We start from the raw sequence: 20,698 nt of genomic DNA, 5'->3' as shown, positions 1-20,698 counted from the left end.
ACTTCAGTGAGCCATGATTATGCCATGGCCCTCCAACCTGGGTGATGGAGCAAGACCCCCTCTCTAAAAACAACAACAAAAACATGTAGTCAGTGACTGCGCTGTCAAGTCTGGATCTTTTTGAAACATGAGGGGGCCGGGTGCGGTGGCTCAAGCCTGTAATCCCAGCACTTTGGAAGGCCGAGACGGGCGGATCACGAGGTCAGGAGATCAAGACCATCCTGGATAACACAATGAAACCCCGTGTCTACTAAAAAAAAAAAAATACAAAAAAGTAGCCGGGCGTGGTGGCGGGTGCCTGTAGTCCCAGCTACTTGGGAGGCTGAGGCAGGAGAATGGCGTAAACCCAGGAGGCAGAGCTTGCAGTGAGCTGAGATCGGGCCACTGCACTCCAGCCTGGGCCACAGAGCGAGACTCCGTCTCAAAAAAAAAAAAAAAAAGAAACGTGAGGGACCCACATGTGCTTGCACCTGACTCATTAATTGACTCCTAATGCAGGATTTCTATCTATACAGCATTCTTTTAAATTTAGAGGAATTATAGAGTTATAGCTTACGAATTTCAGAAATTTATACAAAGATGAATTCATTAAGAAATACACAGAGGTTATGTCTAACATTGTCTCTTAAACGTGTGTCTTTTAGAAAGTTATATGTATGGGCCGGGCGCGGTGGCTCAAGCCTGTAATCCCAGCACTTTGGGAGGCCGAGACGGGCGGATCACAAGGTCAGGAGATCGAGACCATCCTGGCTAATACGGTGAAACCCCGTCTCTACTAAAAAATACAAAAAAACTAGCCGGGCGAGGTCGCGGGCGCCTGTAATCCCAGCTACTCGGGAGGCTGAGGCAGGAGAATGGCGTGAACCCGGGAGGCGGAGCTTGCAGTGAGCTGAGATCCGGCCACTGCACTCCAGCCTGGGCGACAGAGCGAGACTCCGTCTCAAAAAAAAAAAAAGAAAGTTATATGTATGGTTGTTTATCACTGCAGTGTATGTTTAAATAAATTTTTTTTCTTTACTTCTTAGGTTTATACCAGATGATATTACTTTTGATGATGAGCCTAAGGATATAGCCTCAGAAGTGGATTTAACAGCATATAAACCAAAATATTTCACATCTGCTGCAATGGGAACATCAACGGTATTTCTTAACTTTAAAAAATATGTAGCCAGACTCTATTGCTTTATGAAGATAGTTTGTATATTATAGCATCTTTAAAAATGGAAAGTGTTAATTTTTTGTTATTATTTTTTCTTGAGACAGAGTCTCGCTCTCTCACCCAGGCTGGAGTACAGTGATATGATTACTGCAACCTCTGCCTCACAGGATGAAGCGATTCTCGTGCCTCAGCTGCCCAAGTAGCTGGGTTTACAGGTGTGCACCACTACACCTGGCTAATTTTTGTATTTTTACTAGGGACAGGGTTTCGTCATATTGACCAGGCTGGTGTCAAAACTCCTGACCTCAAGTGATCCTCCTGCCTTGGCCTCCCAAAGTGCTTGGATTACAGGTGTCATGAGCTACTGCTCCCAGCCTCAAAGTATTCAAAATTTAAATGTATGGGTACAGATAGAAATGAGACACAAGTGTGTCTGCATCTACCATATCTGTGAACCTATTTTCAGATTCTTGTTATGCGTTTAAGCCTGTATCAGTTACGTGCTGATGTTTCTTTTTTCTTTTCTGTCTTTCCTATACACTCTTCTGTCTTTCCTATACACTCTAATACATCAGTTATTAATATCCTAGGGAATAAGGGGAAGTGGATAATAAATTACCTCGCAGCACAGTTAAACAAAACTAGTGAAGATTTAAAATAGGAGTACCTTTTTCTGCAGATATGATTCAAAACTGTAAAAAGAATTGATGTGGAATAATTAAGGTATAATAGATATCACATTAATGCTTTGTAACAAATAGCCAAAAGGTTTTTGTCTATTGAAATAGTTTATTACTTAGGTGACTACCTTCTCCCTTTTCTTTTTTTTTTTTAAATACAGAGTCTTGCTCTGTCGCCCAGGCTGGAGTGCAGTGGCACGATCTCAGCTCACCGCAACCTCTGCCTCCTGGGTTCAAGTGATTCTCCTGCCTCAGCCTCCCCAGTAGCTGGGATTACAGGTGTGCACCACCACACCTGGCTAATTTTTGTATTTTTAGTAGAAACTGGGTTTCACCATCTTGGCCAGGCTGATCTTGAACTCCTGAGCTCAGGTGATCCTCCCCACTCTGCCTCCCAAAGTGCTGGGATTACAAGTGTGAGCCACTGTGCCTGGCTCCTTCTCCCTTTTCTTTTCTTTTTTTGGAGACTGAGTCTCACTCTGTCACCCAGGCTGGAGTACAGTGGCACAATCCTGGCTCACTGCAACCTCCGCCTCCCAGGTTCAAGTGATTTTCCTGTCTCAGCCTCCCAAGTAGCTGGTATTACAGGGGCACGCCACCACGCCCAGCTAATTTTGTATATTTAGTAGAGACAGGGTTTAACCATGTTAGTCAGGCCGATCTCAAACTTCTGATCTCTGGTGATCCACCTGCCTTGGCCTCCCTTCTCCCTTTTCTTTCTTCCAATAACCCTTCTGTTCACAGCTGTACTCTACAATAGCCCCACTAGCTTCCCTCTGCTTTTCCTGTGTGATAAATCACCAGGCTTCTCTGAGGAGGGACTGGTAGCAGAGAGAATAGCTGTATCTGTCACCTGCTGTGCTGTGGTGGGCACTCTATGGCATTGATTAGTTACTGGGTGTAGTAAAACTCTACCATTACATAGTAAGCAAAGTCTAAAAAATTCAGTCGCATGAAATTAAAGTCATGTTATTTTCAGGACCAAAATAATGATCAGGGCCAGCGTGTCCAGCCAGCCAGTGTAGAGTTCCTGGGTCCTGGCTGTATCATCAACATCTGTCCTAGTGCCAGCAGTGGTTTGGTGGTTATCTGCTCAGGCTTAATTATCAGAATAGGGATCATTTCTGAATCCTATGACTGGCTGGAATTTCTGAGACAGGTGGCAGTGATTTTAAGGATCTCGATTAATTGCTGTCTCTTGCTATCCTTGTCTGGGGAGATTGGCCTGAGGGGAATAAACAAAAACCAAGGACATGGGATCTATCCTATGATGAAGATAAAATATCTAGCAGGGCCTTATATGAGAATAGGGGCTATATAGAGGACAGGAGCCAGTCATCACCACATCAGTCATGTCCTAGATGAATCCATGTATCATGGAGGTTTAAGCTATTTCCAACTAATAGATGCTTTTCTCATCAGTGGTTCTTAATCTTTTTTTTTAAATGGACCCCACTGAGTTTGTGTTGTTTTTTTAACAGATTTCATATAGTTTGCAGATCTCCTGAAATCTTAGAACTCCAGTTGAAAAACATGTTTTCACTAATTCATAATGTAAACTTTTTTTTTTTTTTGAGATGGAGTTTTGCTCTTGTTGCCCAGGCTGGAGTGCAATGGCGTGATCTCAACTCACTGCAACCTCTGCCTCCTGAGTAGCTGGGATTACAGGCCTCCTGATTCTCCTGTCTCAGCCTTCCTAAGTAGCTGGGATTACAGGCACCCGCCACCACGCCCGGCTAATTTGTGGTGTTTTTAGTAGAGATGGGGTTTCACCATGTTGGCCAGGCTGGTCTCAAACTCCTCACCTCAGGTAATCCACCCACCTTGGCCTCCCAAAGTGGTGGGATTACAAGTGTGAGCCATCATGCCTGGCCCATAATGTTGACTTTTTTACCAGTACATTTTCTTAGTTTTTTTTCGCCGTAATTCATTTATACACTGGTTAGTTTTTACTGCCAATAATGGAGTATCCTGTAGATAGCAGAGAATTGGGAGAAGGTACAAATTAATAGGAATGGTTCCCTTTTCACAAATAGAATACTATTTATTAATCATATCATTCATGTATTTGTTTTAATGTGTCTTAGCTTCTAACTTACTGTTAAACATCCAGGTTAATAGTATATATTCTTTAAAAAGTTTGAGTTGACATTTCCATTTTTGTGTGTTATTTTTTCTTATTCGTTGGTGAAAGGTGGAAATCACTTGGGATGAAACTGATCATGAAAGAATTACAATGCTCAACAGGAAGTTTAAAAAGGAGGAGCTTTTGGACATGGATTTTCAAGCCTACTTAGCTTCCTCTAGTGAAGACGAAGAGGAGACAGAAGAGGAGCTACAAGGTATTGTTAATCTTTTAGTGACCATTAATGGACATAGGTCTTTGGCAGTAGCTTTACAGGGAAGGCCAAATTCTGTCTGCAAATATGCTCACATGCACAGTATTATATATATCTGTAGATAGTGATTGATTTAAAAACAATATCTTTTCTTTGCTTGAATTTCTTTAACTATAAACATTTTGTTTAAAGTCCCAACCTAACCAAGCATGGCCTTCTAGACTTGTCCTAATGCATGTGGTTGCACAGTTTCCTAGTAAACCAGTAAAACAATCTTTTAGGCACCCCCCCACCCATTTGCCTTTTTAAAAATAAGAGCATCATTTAGATTGATTAAATATTTTTACAGTCCATGTTTTCAACTAGTTAAAAAGTAGACTCTCTGTTTCTATAATTATTCCTTTGACTGCTTTTAAAGTTTTCTCTTTCTTTTTGTCTTTCTGCAATTTTACTATGGTAAGTATAAGAGTAGATTTCTTTTTGTTTATGGAGCTTGAGGTTTGTTGTTGGGTTTTATTTATTTGTGGAGTGGTATCTTTCTTCAGTTTTGGAATATTCTCAGCCATTATGTTTTCAGATGTTGTTTCTTTATCCTTTTAGGACATCAACTAAATACATGTTAGAGCTCGTCATTATATCTTGCCTATCTCTACCTTTATGTTTTTAATCTGTTGTCTCTGTACTGCGTTCTGGATATTTTCTTCTGACCAATCTTCCAGATCACCAATTGTCTTTTCAACAGTGTTAAATCTGCTGATAGACCTCTCCATTGAGTTCTTAATCTTGGTTGTTACATTTTTTACTTACGGAGGTTGTATTTGGCTATATTTCAAGTCAGAAACACTACTTTTTATGTTTTTTACTCAGTCTCTGATAGTTTTAATATTTCATGTATTTTCAGGTTGGTGTCTTATTTTACAAGGTATTTCTCTCTTGTATACTTGTGTGCCTAGTGAACTTTGTGTGTTACTTTGATATTTGAAGTTAGGGTATCTTTGATCAGAGAATAATTTACTTTGGTTGGTTTAGAACCACATTTCTCCAAATGTTAAGACTTAGGTTCTCTGGCTTCTGCAGGTGATTAAAGTCTGTATGAGGGCTGGTTTACTTCAAATTGACCATATCCCTGGGAGTATATCCCTCTGGGTGGCTGCTTAATATCAAGGTACTAATTGAAATTCACTCTTTTGTTTGGCCTTTAACTTTTGTCTTCTTGGTTCTGAAAGGCTGCTAAAACCACAGTTGAGTTTCATGGCTCTTTGTTCTGTGCATCAGGAAACAGGAAATGATCTCAGAGCAAAACAGGTCTTTAACCCTGGAGTCATCCCTCTAATATTCCCTTCTTGTTTTTGACATAGTAAGTCTTCTCTAACTTGACAGTTCTTTGAAACTTTTCTTTTTTTAACCTCTTTGAAGCTTTATAAAATATTTAATCCAACTTAATTCCAACTTAATGTCTTCAGTGAAAGAGTTAGTCTGAAGTACTTAGCTTGCTATTAAGAAGTCCTCAAATTATCTTTGTCTTTATTCAAGTTGTTTTTGTTTTTTGAGTACTGCTGTGTCACCCAGGCTGGAGTGCAGCGGTACAATCTGGGCTCACTGTAACCTCTTCCTCCTGGGTTCAAGCGATTCTCCTGGCTCAGCCTCCTGAGTAGCTGGGACTGTGGGTGCTTGCCACCATGCCTGGGTAATTTTTGTATTTTTAGTAGAGATGGGGTTTCACCATGTTGGCCAGGCTGGTCTCAAACTCCTGACCTCAAGCGATCAACCTGTCTCAGCTTCCCAAAGTGCTGGGATTATAGGCATGAGCCTCTACTCCTGGCCTTTTTTTTTTTTCTTTTAAATGCTTGAAATGATTAATGGTGTACAATTGACTCTTGAACAACACGGGTTTGAACTGTGTGGGTTCACTTCTACATGGATTTTCCTCTGCGATTGGCACCCATGAAACTATAAGGCCAGCCCCTCTTCCTGCTCCTCCTTAGCCTACCCAGTGTGATGATGACAATGAGGATGAAGGCCTTTACAATGATCCACTTCCATGTAATGCATAGGAAATATATTTCTCTTCCTTACGATTTTCTTAGTACCATTTATTTTCTCTAGTTTATTATAAGAATACAGTGTATAATACATATACAAAATATGTGTTAACTGACTGTATTATTTGTAAGGCTTCCACTGCACAGTAGATTATTAGTTAAGTTTTGGGAGAATCAAAAGATACATGTGGATTTTCTACTGTGCCTGGAGTTAGCACCTCTAACCTCCATATTGTTCAAGAATCAGCTGTACTTTTAAATATATATGCTCTTTGCTTAAAATAGCTCACTTTGTGGAAATAAAGCCACAAAACCCTTTTTCTCCCTGTATTTGATCTGTCTCTGGAAATTGGTTGCCTGGTTGTAATTTCATGTCAACTTTTGGTTGATACTATCTGCCTAATACCTTCACGTCTTCATTCTTCTTATCTAATAGAAGAATTCCCAATCATGAACAATTATAAGTAAGAGATTTAATGCTGACAGAAAGTGAAGAACCCATAAATATTAAACGTAGATATAAGTATTTTAAATTAGCAAGAATGAATATTCTCTAATTTGTGGCTTAACATTTTTCATAGCTTTTTTGTTTTCCTTTTGTATGTGTATTATTTTTATAGCCTAAATGTCAAATTAAATAAATCCTAAAATGTTTCTTTAGTATGACCATAGTGCGGTTAAACCTTGAGTTTCCGAGATCCCGTGATTGGTCTATCACTGTTTTAGATTCCTGAAGACAGTGCTTCATTTTTCTAAGCTTTTCATAAAATACTACTCTTTAACAGTATGGAAAGTCATGTTTAATCATTCTGGTTTCTTTGTTCAGACATCTCATATTAATACAACCACATAACTGCTTAAGTATTTAATACTCTTTGCAAATGTGTATTTGCAATGAGAGTTAAGTTGGGCGCAAAGGGCCTCACATTTTTTTTAAGGCCTTAGTGGCAGATGCTTGTTAATTTTTTTTGGCGTTCCAAATAACTGGATGACCATTTTATTTTTTTATTGTTCACAGAACATCTGAGTCATTTCTTCAATTATCCTCTGTCTATGTCTTTTCTCCTCATAGATATGGAGAAAGACATAATGATTTATCAGTATTTCTTTTTTATTTGTATGCCTATATGGGCATTTAGAACTTTTCTGAAAATTCTGAATAGTTTTTCTTCACATCAGCTGTAAAATAAAGGAAAAAAGATAACTGTTTATGTATACTTGTGAAGATTGGATACAAGTTGTTCAAGTAGATTTCTGTTTTGGGAAAACCGGACTAAATTTTAAAATGACATTTTTGACATGAGGGCAGCTAATATTGTGAATACATAAGCAATAATTTGTTAATACATTCTTATTAAGAGCTTGGGCTCTGCTGGTTTCAGTTCCTAACTTCACTGTACATAGGTTAGATTTACTAAAGCCCCTATATCTTTCTTCCATAGCTGTGAAATGAGGATCTAATAGTACCAGGCTTATGGTTGGAAAGACTGAAATTATGTACCTTGTATCTTGTATTTTTATTTCTGAAATCTTTAATAAATAGGCTGGGCGTGGCGGCTCACGCCTGTAATCCCAACACTTTGGGAGGCCGAGGCGGGTGGATCATGAGGTCAGGAGATGGAGACCATGCTGGTTAACACGGTGAAACCCCACTGTACTAAAAATACAAAAAAATTACCCCGGCGTGGTGACGGACGCCTGTAGTCCCACCTACTCGGGAGGCTGAGGCAGGAGAATGGTGTGAACCTGAGAGGCGGAGCTTGCAGTGAGCTGAGATTGTGCCACTGCACTCCAGCCTGGGCGACAGAGCAAGACTCCATCTCAAAAAAAAAAAAAAAAAGAAATTTAATAAATAATGGCTTTTTGTTTGAGATACACCAAGTTTTTTTTAAAGCATGTATTTTTCTTCTGTATTTTAATTGATTACAAATTTACTATAATCTGTAATTTTGTACCTCTCATAGATACATCAGCATATTTGAATGCCTTAAAGCTACTGAATGTTTCTGGTTATTGTTTATAAGAGAGCATAGCAGGGTGGCTTACTGTTAGAATTATTATTTTTTCACTCCTGATACAGTATTAAGGCTTTCACAAACTAGTGTCCTTCAATTGGGAAAAAACAGAGCTACATGACCTACCCCACATTTTAGAGCTTCAGAATGCAAAATTTCAGTACTGGAAAAAAATCAGTTTAAAGTAAGCCATCAGAGACTTACCAGTAAAATTTCAACCTGGAAGGAGCTTGCTTCTAATTATGTTTTCAGAAGTAAGCTTTTAATAGAAAGAAATACTTTGCCATTTGTTAATGTGTTCCTGATGTTTTATCCATTGAATTACGGGATACAGCCGGGCGCGGTGGCTCAAGCCTGTAATCCCAGCACTTTGGGAGGCTGAGACGGGCGGATCACAAGGTCAGGAGATCGAGACCATCCTGGCTAACACGGTGAAACCCCGTCTCTACTAAAAATACAAAAAACTAGCCGGGCGAGGTGGCGGGCGTCTGTAGTCCCAGCTACTTGGGAGGCTGAGGCAGGAGAATGGCGTAAACCCGGGAGGCAGAGCTTGCAGTGAGCTGAGATTGTGCCACTGCACTCCAGCCTGGGCGACAGAGCAAGACTCCATCTCAAAAAAAAAAAAAAAAAAAAGAATTACGGGATACATGACAGAATTCCATCCAACATTATTATTGTGGCACAAAGCACAAACAGGAAAAAAATGAATTTCAGCTGTTTGAATGAAAATAAAAGTGTGACAGGATGGAAAGAATGTCCTGGACCATTTTTTATTTATTTTAAGAAAAAAAATATATACATATAGAAATATTTACATAACCAGTTTTTTTCCATATCACCTTTTTAAGATGTAAGGACATTGATTATATGAACTTGCTGAAAAAAGAAAAAATAAATGACTTTTAAAAATTAAAAAAGATACAAGGACCATCTGTTGACACTGATGTTTCCCAGCTAAATGCTTAATAATGTCAGACATTTTTGGTGAGCAGTTAGCCATAGGTTATAGAGGAGAGGGACGTCATTATTCTGCTAGTAGGGTTTCCTTTACTTGAGACAGTCAGTTCAGTAAGTCTGTATGGTTTGCATTAAAACCCAGGTTTCTGATTTGTTTTTGATTTGGAGACTTGCAGTGGAAATGTAGAACAAACTTTTTGGTGTATTTTTTTTTCTTGGGTATTTGTTGCCTGTGAATTTTATACTGTTTCTTTGTATTTTAATTATTTTTATAGAACTAGGAAGTGCAAATGTGAATATTTTTCCACACAGTGAAATTAATTGAAGTAACTCCTAATTCATTTTTATTCTTAACATATTAATGAGATCGTTGGAGTAAGCGTGCTTACTCAAAAGTGGAAAGGTTCCAATATTCTTAGGTTTGGATTATAAACAACTGCCTTTATCTCTTCTCTTCAGTCTGAATAGCTGAATCTGCAAACCAAATTCATCCCAACAGTGTTCAGCCTACATTTATTCAGCATAACATTTTAAAGCCACTGTGCTGGATAGTGGAGGACATAAAGAGGGATAAAATGCCATCTTCATTATCTTGCAACTTATAGGAAAGAGAAGCCCAAAGATGTTATGTGACTGCAGTTATTATCCAATATAAATTTTAATGAAAAGGGGGAATTCCCAAGCGTACTACTGTGACAGTGCAAATTTATATTGCAACTGATTTTTATTCTACATGAGACCCTAAGGTCTTTCATTTAATTTTCAGAAATTTAAGTCTGATTTTGATATCCTATGGTCTTAGCAGCATCTCTTAGAAGAGAGTGACCATAAGATCTGAAGACTAGAGTTAGAAGTGAATTGTTTCTGTGTATTAAGTGAACTTTTCTTTTCATCAGGTGATGATGGAGTCAATGTAGAAGAAGATGGGAAAACAAAGAAAAGTCAGAAGGATGATGAAGAACAAATTGCTAAATACAGGCAGCTCTTGCAGGTTATTCAAGAGAAAGAAAAGAAAGGCAAAGAAAATGACATGGAAATGGAAATTAAATGGGTTCCAGGTAAGAATTAGTTACTAAATGTTTTCTCTTTTTCCAATTTCAGTATGTTGAGTACATTTTAAATATGAAGGAGCTGGAAATGTCTTGGTGAGGACCTTAACATCGTATTTGCATACACCATTTAACGAACTTAACGACTAGCATTTTAGACTCTTACCAGCTTATTCTTAATTGGTTTCTTTGATTTACTAACTAAAATTATTCCTGTTCATTTATCAGAGTAGCCTTTCCTAGGTTTGAGCCTGTATTCTCAAGATATAGAAACTTGAATCCAGGCACCATGTATTCTAAAGTTATTACACTTCTTTTGAATATGTTTAATTCTTTTTTTTTTTTTGAGACAGAGTCTCACTCTGTCGCCCGGGCTGGAATGCAGTGGCTGGATCTCAGCTCACTGCAAGCTCCGCCTCCCGGGTTTACGCCATTCTCCTGCCTCAGCCTCCAGAGTAGCTGGGACTACAGGCGCCCGCCACCTCGCCCAGCTAGTTTTTTGTATTTTTTAGTAGAGACGGGGTTTCACAGTGTTAGCCAGGATGGTCTTGATCTCCTGACCTCGTGATCCGCCCATCTCGGCCTCCCAAAGTGCTGGAATTACAGGCTTGAGCCACCGCACCCGGCCTGTTTAATTCTTAAGTGACCTTTTCTTCCATAACCCCCAATAGTCCTTAATTCATGAGGTTTCCCTAACACAAAATATGTAGTACATAGTCTTCCATCTTCAGTCTTGCAGCAAATAGTCAAAGAAATATAGCATAGTAGAGTAAAATAATACTAATACAAAACAAATTACAACCATGTCAAAGCTAAACAAAGATAAAAGCTGGGATAAATGAGATCATTCTCTAGTAAACAGCAGTTGCCCCTTTTTCATGGTTTCACTTTCTGCAGTTTGTTATCCAGTATAGTGCAATAAGATACTTTGAAAGAGAAAGAGGAAGAGAGATTATATTCATATAACCTTTATTACAGTATAATTGTTCTATTTTATTGTTGGTGTTATTTATCTCTTACTGTGCCTAATTTATAAGTTAAACTTTATCATAGCTATAGATGTACAGGAAAAAACATACTATCTATAGGGTTCAGTACTATCCACGGTTTCAGACATTCACTATGGGTCATGGAATGTATCCTCCTCAGATAGTGGGGGACTACTGTACACATTTTTTTCAACAGTGCTGGGCAAATCAGCATGGACTTTTGCAGCCAATACTGTTTTTGTAGATTACTGCTGTTTATATTATATATATGTATAACTTTTAAAACCAGATATACTTTTGTATAAGGGTTCAGTTCTTTAGCCTGTATTAGTCTCTAGGAGAAAGAGTACTAACCAGTTGTAGGAATACCATTGCTTAAAACTTAAAAGTGTTCTGTTATCAATTCCATTTTTATAAGTAGCATGCTTTTGTAGTGGAAATAAAACATTTTTTTACATGGGTTTTTATTTGAAAAAAATTAGTGTATTTTGATATTTGAGGATTGACTGGCTGTTGTAGTAAATTTGCTAGGGTGGACACTGGCTATTGTAGTAAATTTGCTAGGATGGTCTGCTGCATATTCCTACAGGAATGAAGTGCTGTGTTGCAACCCATTTGTTTTAAATGTTTGGCTTTTGCAGGAAGTGGTGATGAGAACAAATGAAGTTTACTGTTGTATCATATGACAAGTGGTTGGGAGAACTCAATTGATTTGGCCTGGAGAGGAAAAGTCTAAAAAGTGATTTTAACAACTATTTTTAAATGCTTGCAGAATATGTAAATGGAGACTTAATCTCTTTTATTACCTCACAGGTTAGCAGTACTGCCACTGGATAAAAGTTGAAGGAAGGTAGATTTTAATGTAATAATATAAAGAGGAATTATCTATGTTATTAGAATTATCTCACAAAAGAACTGAAGGCTGCTTTAAGGGGTTGAGCTCTCTGTGTCAGTAAATCTCCACAATAAGGCTACGTAATCATACCACTCAGAGATGTCTGTGAAGAAATATTTTACTTGAGTCCCTTGACTTTACGATTCCAAGAAATGTTGAATTCTGTCTTTTAAGTTGAATACATTGTAGTTTAATTCTAATCTTAGAATGAGCTTACTGAATATATTTTAATATGAGCATTTTTAAATTGAAGTGTTCAGTTATCTGTTTGAGAAAGCAGATCTAAAATAAACTGGATTGAGGTGTTCTATAGCAAATATTTCAGAAATATATAATGCCAGTTATAAGATACAGATATATGATATAGGTTCCCACACTAAGTGGACCACATCTAGATTGCATCTTTATTAACATAATTATGAGACTGGGCACAGTGGCTCACGCCTGTAATCCCAGCACTTTTGGAGGCCAAGGTGTGTGGATTACTTGAGCCTCAGATGTTTGAGACCAGCCTGAGTAGCATGGCAAAACCGTTCCATCTCTACAAAAAATACAAAAATTAGCTGGGCGTGGTGGTGGCACATGCCTGTAGTCTCAGCTGCTGGGGAGGCTGAGGTGGGAGGATCACCAGAGCTCAGAGAGGTTGAGGCTGCAGTTAGCTGTGATCATGCTACTGCACTCCAGCCTAGGCAATAGAATGAGACCCTGTCTCAAACAAACAAACAAAACATAGTTACGTAGGGCAAATACCTAAAAGTGGTATTTACACCTGTTATCTGTAACTGGAAAATTTAAGCAATGCTTACGTTTCCTGGGATAAACCCCAACTTGGTTATGATACCTTATCTTTTTGTATATTCCTAGCTTAGTTTAGTAATATTTTATTTAAAATATTTGTACTTGTGGCAAAAAGGAATATGATCTGTAGTTTTCATTCTTGTATTGGTTTTTGGTATTAGGGTAATGTTGACCTTATGAAGTGAAAATGTAAAATGAAAGAGTATCATCTGTAATTCCACTATCCTAATTCAACCACTGGTTAAGAAGATTACAGTTTAATTTACCATTTCTCTGTTGTTGAATATTTGATTAGGTTTCTAATCTTTCACTATAGTGGACCTACAACATTGAAAAAAAAAAAGCAGGACAGATCTCAAACCCTAAAATATCAAGCTTTTCTTAAATCTCTTCATTTACATCATCAAGTAATTGGCTTGCTTTTTCAGGGCCTTTTAATTTTAAAAACTTTTAAAACAAAGGTGTGTTGTTCGTCTCTTCCAGCCTAGAAATGTTTCCAAGCATGCCAGGACTAGTAGAGAACAACCAGGCCACAATGAGAAGCTGATGCTAGTATTCAGGCTTAACTCACCAGTTAGTTACGTGACTTCCTTGCTCACACAGCAACTTTACATGTGCTGTAGATCAACCTGTGGTTCTCTCACAAGCTGTTAAAACTACCAGTGTCAAAACCTCAAATGTTAAATCTCAGATGCCAAGTATCTGGGATGTTATAAATAACCTATAACTTTTTCCATAGTTTGAATTATTTTCTTAGGATAGATTCCCAGAAATAGAATTACTAAGAAAGGGCAGAATACTTTTTGTGTCTTTAAGTTATTGCCAAATTGCTTTCTGAAGGTGTTGTACCAGCTTATAATACCTTCAACAATCAGTAAGAGTGTCAGTTTCACGGAATTATCGTCAACATTGGATATGTATTTTTTACTTTTAATTGAATAGGAGAAAATTGATATTTTAATGTATGATGAGTTTTCAAAAGTCTTAAACTGTAATATTTTGAAGGCCCCTAATGGAGTATTGGTACATGTACGCATGCACATACAAGTGTAAAGGGCTTTTCTGTGTGAGATATATATATATACACACACACACACACACACACACACACACATGATCATTGAACAGTCTGTACCTCAGTTTATTTGTATGGAATTTGGAACTAATAATACCTTTTTTGCTTAGAGATACTTATAAACGTTATAAACAACAAAGTACTTTCATGACGTGTATATTTCAGTGAATTTATGTCTTAAGAAATGTGTGTTTTTGGTAACAGTTACCCTGAACCTCAGGACTTTTTTTTGATGTTATACTTCAGTAAACCATAGAGGGTCAGTGTGAGATTATACCATATCATTCATTGGTTCTGTAGCTTGAATCTCCAAAATATTAATCTCTTCAGGAAAATAAGTGCTCTTAATCACTAACATTTGTTATGGTTTTGTTTGATTTTTCCAAAGAAATTCTAGTTTAGACTATTTAAACTTTCTACCTTTTTACATTGGGTTATACAGTATAGTACATGAGGAGTTTAATTTCTTTTAAGGGTAAGTGTTAAGGGAACTGATAACAGGTTCGTGGGTATAACAACTGGAATGAGCTACTCTTTCTATCAATATTTTAGTTCCTATGGAAATGTAGTAATACAGTTTTATTAATTAAGATTACAAATAAGTAAAAATGTTGAATTATAGAATTTTTAAAGAAAGTTAGTCTTAATTATTTTAATGTATGTGGAGCTATATTTCCTATCTCAATGCATTGCTAAAGGTATCCTGCCAACTTAACTAATGGGTAGATAAGGTGATGCATATAATTAGCCAGTTGGGCCTTCATCAGGAAATATACCTTGTTGGGAAATTTGTAATACATGTATAAATGAAGTGTAATCAGTTTTCTCTCTTTATATAACTTCCCTTGTATTAATAGTCCAGTTAATCTACGTAATATTTTTTGTAGATAATGCAAGCTGAATATAAACTATATATGAAATTCCATCCAGAAATAAACAAATAATGCCATGTTTCTTTGTTTATAATCTTAAAATATTAAATATGATGAAAGTCCTGTTTTTCTTAGCTATCTCTGGCTTCATAGATACTAGTGAAATGGATAGCTGGTCTTTTTTCTACTCAGCATTCTCCAGAACCCCAACTTCCCTTCATTACTCCATCAAGTACTTACTGAACACCTACTCTGTGCCAGGAATTATTCTATACACTTGTGAACAAAACATAAAAATCCCTGAACTCGCAGATCTTATAATCTGGTGAAGGAGAGACCAAACAGGTGACAGATACATATGAAACATATTTGACCAGGATCTAAAGGAAGCAGAGGTCAGGGAGTGATCCTGGCCCAGGAAGACTGTGTGAGCAGAGGAAGTAGCAAAGGAGTATCCTTGAAGCTATACTTTGTCTCTTATGTTTGAGGAATCCAAGGAGAACAGTGTGACTAGAGTGGAGGAGAGAAGTAACTGAGATCAGAGAGGTAGTTTGGAACCAGACATGAAGACCTTGTAGGCTGTTATAAAGACATGAATTTCTGTGACTGAGATGAGAAACCACTGGAGAGTTTTGAGCTCAGGATCAGTCAAATCTGACTTTTGTGTTTAACGGGATCACTCTTGCTGCTATAGATAAGTAGATTTAAGTGGGGGGCAAGGACCAAATTGGGGAGATCAATTAAATGGCTGTTGGAGTAATTTTCAGATAATGAAGCTTGTGGATGGAACATGTTTGTAAGGGAGCATCAAGAATTCTTTTTTTTTTTTTTTCCCATACATTGAGCTCAAGATCCCCATTGATACCTAAACAGACATGTCAAGGAATCAGTTGGGTATACAGTTAAGAGTACAGGGCTGGTGGAGATATAAATTACAGAATCTTCATTGCATAAATCTCTGAAAGTGAATAAGAACAACCAGGTAGTGAGTATAGATTAAAAAAAAAAAAAAGAAGGTTCAAAGGCTGATCCTTGGAGCACTCTGGCATCTAGAGGTAGAGGACTTGAGCCTGGACCATTCCGAGCAGCTGGAGAGGCTATCAGAGAAGCAGGAGGAAATTCAGAATTGTGGGGCATTCAGCCTGCCAATAAAGTAGGCATTTCAGTGAGAATATGGGTCAATAAAATGCAGACTGAGAATGACCATTGGATTTAGCAGTGTGAAGCTCACTGGTGATATTGAATGATTTTTGTGGGATGATGGGGAATGAAAGTGAGTAGTATGGTTTGAAGGAAGAATGGGAAGAGAGGAATTGGAGACAGTAAGTACAGGCAACTCTTACTAAAATATTTGATAGAAAGTTGCAGGCACCATGACACTTGAAAAAAAAAGCACTTCAAAATGTAACTTCCAAAAACTAAGACATGCTTCCATTATAAGCATGATGCCACTTTCACTCCAAGGGAATTGTTAGTCTCAGATTACTAGAGAGATTAACTTATGCCTAGTGGTCCATTATTGGAATGCTAAGCATGTGGAAGTTACTTATATCCTACTGCTCAAGGTTTGATTGCAAAAATTCAAAAAATTGCAACCTCAGGCATAAATGGGTTAAAATGAAAAGATTGGAGCTAGTGGTAGAAGAGTAGGATGCTTGGAAAGTAAGGTTGTGGTGGGATTGCAACTTTGGGTAATCAATCACATGGTCTGTTTACAATCCTGACAGTGAATTTCTAAGATGGGGTAGAGTGTAGAACCATAGGAGAGGAGGTCAGTGAACTGTGAGGCCAAAGGATCATCCGTGTGGATACTGAAGTCACCAAGAATTATGACAGGAGTATTGGAAAGAGTGACAGTGAGCTAAAATTAAAATGAGGAGAGCAACTGCGGTCATTAGATATCTACATCAGGTTCTGGAAGAATTTGCTTTCAAAAAAGATATCTACAATAAGGAAGAGTGTAGTCTATCTAGTACAGCCTGAAAACATGGTATTCAGAGTGGAGGCATTGGGGAGGAGGGCCAGTCAGTGGATGGGAATTGGCAGTGAGTCGCAGGGACAGTGGGAGAGAAAAATTCATCTCCTAAAAGAGAGAGAGGGGAAGCAGTGTCCTCAGAAGAGAGCTAAGTTTTAGTGAAATTCCAGTGAGCGGATAAATGGGTAAGGGGGCTTTTGTTAATAGCTAATGACTGACTGATTAACTGATTAGTGAGTAGAATGGCTTTAGTCATTGAGGATGTTCAGCATTGTTTTGGGAAAAGGAATGATTTGAAAATTGTAAACTTCATGTGGTGGCAGATGTAAATATGAATAAAGGGATTTTGAGATTAGTTTTGATGGTCTTAAAGCTTTAATAGTGGTAGGGATGTGAATGTCATTGGGATATCTTGTCAGGAGCACACAGAGTTCTAGAATACTTACTCTTGGGAAGGAGGCATGGAAGCCAGAAAACTAGAGGTGCCTCTTACTGTCCCTTGCTGGCAAGGACTTTTCTTACTGTCTCACACAGCAAGAGGAGTCTCTTTTTGACTCCTGTTCCTTGGGTGTGGAGTAGGGGTGTAGCTCTTCCTTTGTTATGCTTTTTCCTCCTCCACTCTTCACAGTTGTAATTTCATTTTTATTCTGGTATCTGCTTTTTATCATTTGTCTTGCCCCGCCACATTTATTTTATCTCCATTTCTCTGTTCAGTTGTTCCACTGAGTAGCTTAAACAGAGACATCAATGACATGCGTATATGGCCATTGTATTATTCATTCTTTTTATTTAGAAGTAAAAATGTTTTTGAATTAGTTGGGCATTCATTTTGTTAGGCAGCCCATTTCAATCATTTTAATTTTTAGACGTCTCAAAACCTGTTCACTGTTTAGTTTTGGCTCCATTTTCATTTATTACCAATGTACTTATTATTTGAAATATATTCACAAATTTTTTTTTGGTCAGAACTTTTAAAATAACCAGATGTTTAAAATTTTGAATCGAATATAGGAGAGGGCATTAAATGGAAAACCTGAACTTAAAATAAATAAGCTAAAAGAATTTGTAGTTTGCCTCAGATTTTGGTGGTTGGGAGGAAACCAAGTCACAGTGCACTCTTGTAACTTGTAGGAAGTCCCAGAGCTAGTAAGTGGCTAGAATTTTAAAACCTAAGCGTGAGCTCCTTCCTTGAATCATCCAGTTAACAGATTGACTCTGAAGAGTTTGTAAGGCAATAAGCTATAACTTCATACTGTGCAAAAAATATTGGAGTCATGTTTGAAATGTGTAATAAAAATGAGAAGCAGTTGGAGTTATCTAAAAATGATGCTAATACATTTCCTCCATATGATTGCTGCTTATTTTCTCAGTGCTTCTTGAATTATTTGGTAGACTGTTTTCTCTCTTAATAATATTGATTTTTATTTTATTTTATTTTATTTATTTATTTTTCGAGACCTTCCTCTGTTGCCCGGGCGGGAGTGCAGTGGCGCTATCTCGGCTCACTGCAACCTCCGCCTCTCAGGTTCAAGTGGTTCTCCTGCCTCAGCCTCAGAAGTAGCTGGGACTTCAGGCGTGGGCCACTATGCCCAGCTAATTTCTGTATTTTTTGTAGAGATGGGGTTTCACCATGTTTATTGGCCGGGATGGTCTCGATCTCTTGACCTTGTGATCCACCCGCCTCGGCCTCGCAAAGTGCTGGGATTACAGGCATGAGCCACCATGCCCAGCCTTATTTTATTTTATAAGGCAATGCCTTATGAAGTTTCAGGTTAATTGATCTGGTTCCCTCCCACATCCCCCCACAGGAATCCAGTTAAAATGTGTAAATCAGCAAGATCCTCTGGTTGCAAAGATCTAGGATGATTCTGTTAATATAGTCCTTCCCGCTGTTTGCATGTATAGCCACTGTTTCTAGACCATACTGTTAATACCTTTTTTTTTTTAATAACTGTGCCTTAAACTTGCAGTCTGCCCCAAGTGAGCTCAAGAAAAGAAAACTTGTCACATGTATTGTTTTCCCATAGCCCACAGCTATGCTGATTTGTTTGAAGTTACGAATTCTTTGGTCTGGAAAGCAAAACTTTTGCTATTCTATTTGTGGTGGTCCTTCATCATTCTATCTGTATTCTAACTGCCTGGCTAGTAAGCTGTCACTTTTCATTGCACGTGTTCCGTGTGTTATTTTGACAGAACTCAATCATACTACTTGCTTTAACAGTTTCATTATTGCAAAATTGAAAAGTTGGGCCCTGATGTTATGCTATAGGTTCTTCATAAAGTTTTGCTAAATGGATAACATAGTAACCTTTTATTACATTTTCTCACAGATACATTTTTGAGTATAGCATCTTTGTATCTCGTCTCAGTGTTATTTATTTATTTATCTTTTTAAGAGACAAGGTCTTGTTCTGTTGCCCAGGCTGAAATGCAGTGGTTCAGTCATGACTCATTGTTACCCGGAACACATGGGCTCAAGCGATCCTCCTACCTCAGCCTCCCAGGCATCTAGGGCCACAAGTGTGTGCCACCATGTCTACCTAGTTCATTTTTTATTTTTTGTAGAGCCAGGCTCTTACTACGTTGCTCAGGCTGGCCTCAAAATCCTGGCCTCAAGCTGTTCTCCCTCCTTGGCCTCCCAAAGCGCTGGAATTACAGACATGAGCCACCATGCCCTGCTTTTTGAAAGCATTGTATTAATTTGTTGTGCCAACTGGAGAACTTTCTATCGTTTAACTTTTGAAAGCTCAGAAATACCGATAAAATTATACACAAAATAAAATCTAATTTCTACCATAGTTTCAGGTTTTGGAGCCAAGTAAAGAATAGGGCATAAGTACTTTACTTTTTTGTTTGTTTGTTTCAAGAGGGAGTCTTGCTCTGTCACCCTGGAGTGTAGTGGGGCTGTCGTGGCTCACTGCAACCTCTCCCTCCCGCGTTCGAGCGATTCTCCTGCCTCAGCCTCCTGAGTAGCTGATACTACAGGCACACGCCACCACACCCAGCTAATTTTTATTTATTTATTTTTTTTGTAGAGATGGGATTTTACCAAGTTAGCCAGGCTGGTCTCGAACTCCTGACCTCAGGTGATCCACCCACCTTGGCCTTCCCAAGTGCTGGGATTACAGGCGTGAGCCACAGGGCCCAGCCTGGATAGGGCATAAGTAACTTTTCTGTAGATCTTTGGTTTGATACAAAATTTAATCTCACTCTGGGACCATATTGCCATTTTGTGTTCTCTGAAAGATTTGCAACCTTTCTCAGTGTCTGTTCAGTTAGACTGTTATAGACAGTTTTGCTCACTACTGTATTCAATATGCAATGGTAATTTTTGGCATTGAGGTCCGTGGTGAAGCCAGTAAAACCTCCTGTGGCTTGAACTGGTGGCTGGGCAAACTGAATCTGCTGGTTTTATGTGGGAGTGAGAGGGTACTTTCCTTCCTCAATTTAATCTTCACTGAGGGTGGGTGGTGGGATAGTTGTCATCAAATAGCTATCAAAAGATATACCTGGCTGGGCATGGTGTCTCATGCCTGTAATCCCAGCACTTTGGGAGGACAAGGTGGGCAGATCACCTGAGGTCAGAAGTTAGAGACCAGACTGGCCAACATGGTGAAACTCCATCTCTACTAAAAATACCAAAAATTAGCCAGGCATGGTGGCTCGTGCCTATAGTCCGAGCTACTTGGGAGGCTGAGGCAGGAGAATCTCTTGAACCCCGGCAAGTGGAGGTTGCAGTGAGCCGAGATCATGCCGCTATACTCCAGCCTGGGTGACAGAGCAAGACCCATCTCAAAAACAATTAAAAAATAAAATACATAAAAAAGATATATCCTTAGCTCAGTCTGCTCAT

General features: G+C 38.4%; 1 protein-coding gene across 3 annotated transcripts in view; it reads left to right on the top strand.

Moving 5' to 3' along the window:
* The window catches only part of ESF1 (ESF1, nucleolar pre-rRNA processing protein, homolog (S. cerevisiae)), a 69,424-nt gene that overhangs the window by 14,314 nt on the left and 34,412 nt on the right, over nucleotides 1–20,698 (top strand). For all 3 annotated transcript variants that reach the window (XM_011962540.1, XM_011962547.1, XM_011962555.1), the window contains exons 7-9: nucleotides 1,026–1,140; nucleotides 4,034–4,181; nucleotides 10,089–10,250. In XM_011962540.1, the coding sequence (XP_011817930.1) occupies nucleotides 1,026–1,140; nucleotides 4,034–4,181; nucleotides 10,089–10,250 (425 nt within the window). The remainder of the gene's footprint in view (nucleotides 1–1,025; nucleotides 1,141–4,033; nucleotides 4,182–10,088; nucleotides 10,251–20,698) is intronic.

This window comes from Colobus angolensis, unplaced genomic scaffold (assembly GCF_000951035.1).
Source record: "Colobus angolensis palliatus isolate OR3802 unplaced genomic scaffold, Cang.pa_1.0 Scaffold117, whole genome shotgun sequence".
Lineage (NCBI taxonomy): Eukaryota > Metazoa > Chordata > Mammalia > Primates > Cercopithecidae > Colobus > Colobus angolensis.
The sequence above is the reverse complement of the archived record's forward strand: the minus strand, read 5'-3'. Positions and strand labels throughout refer to the sequence as shown.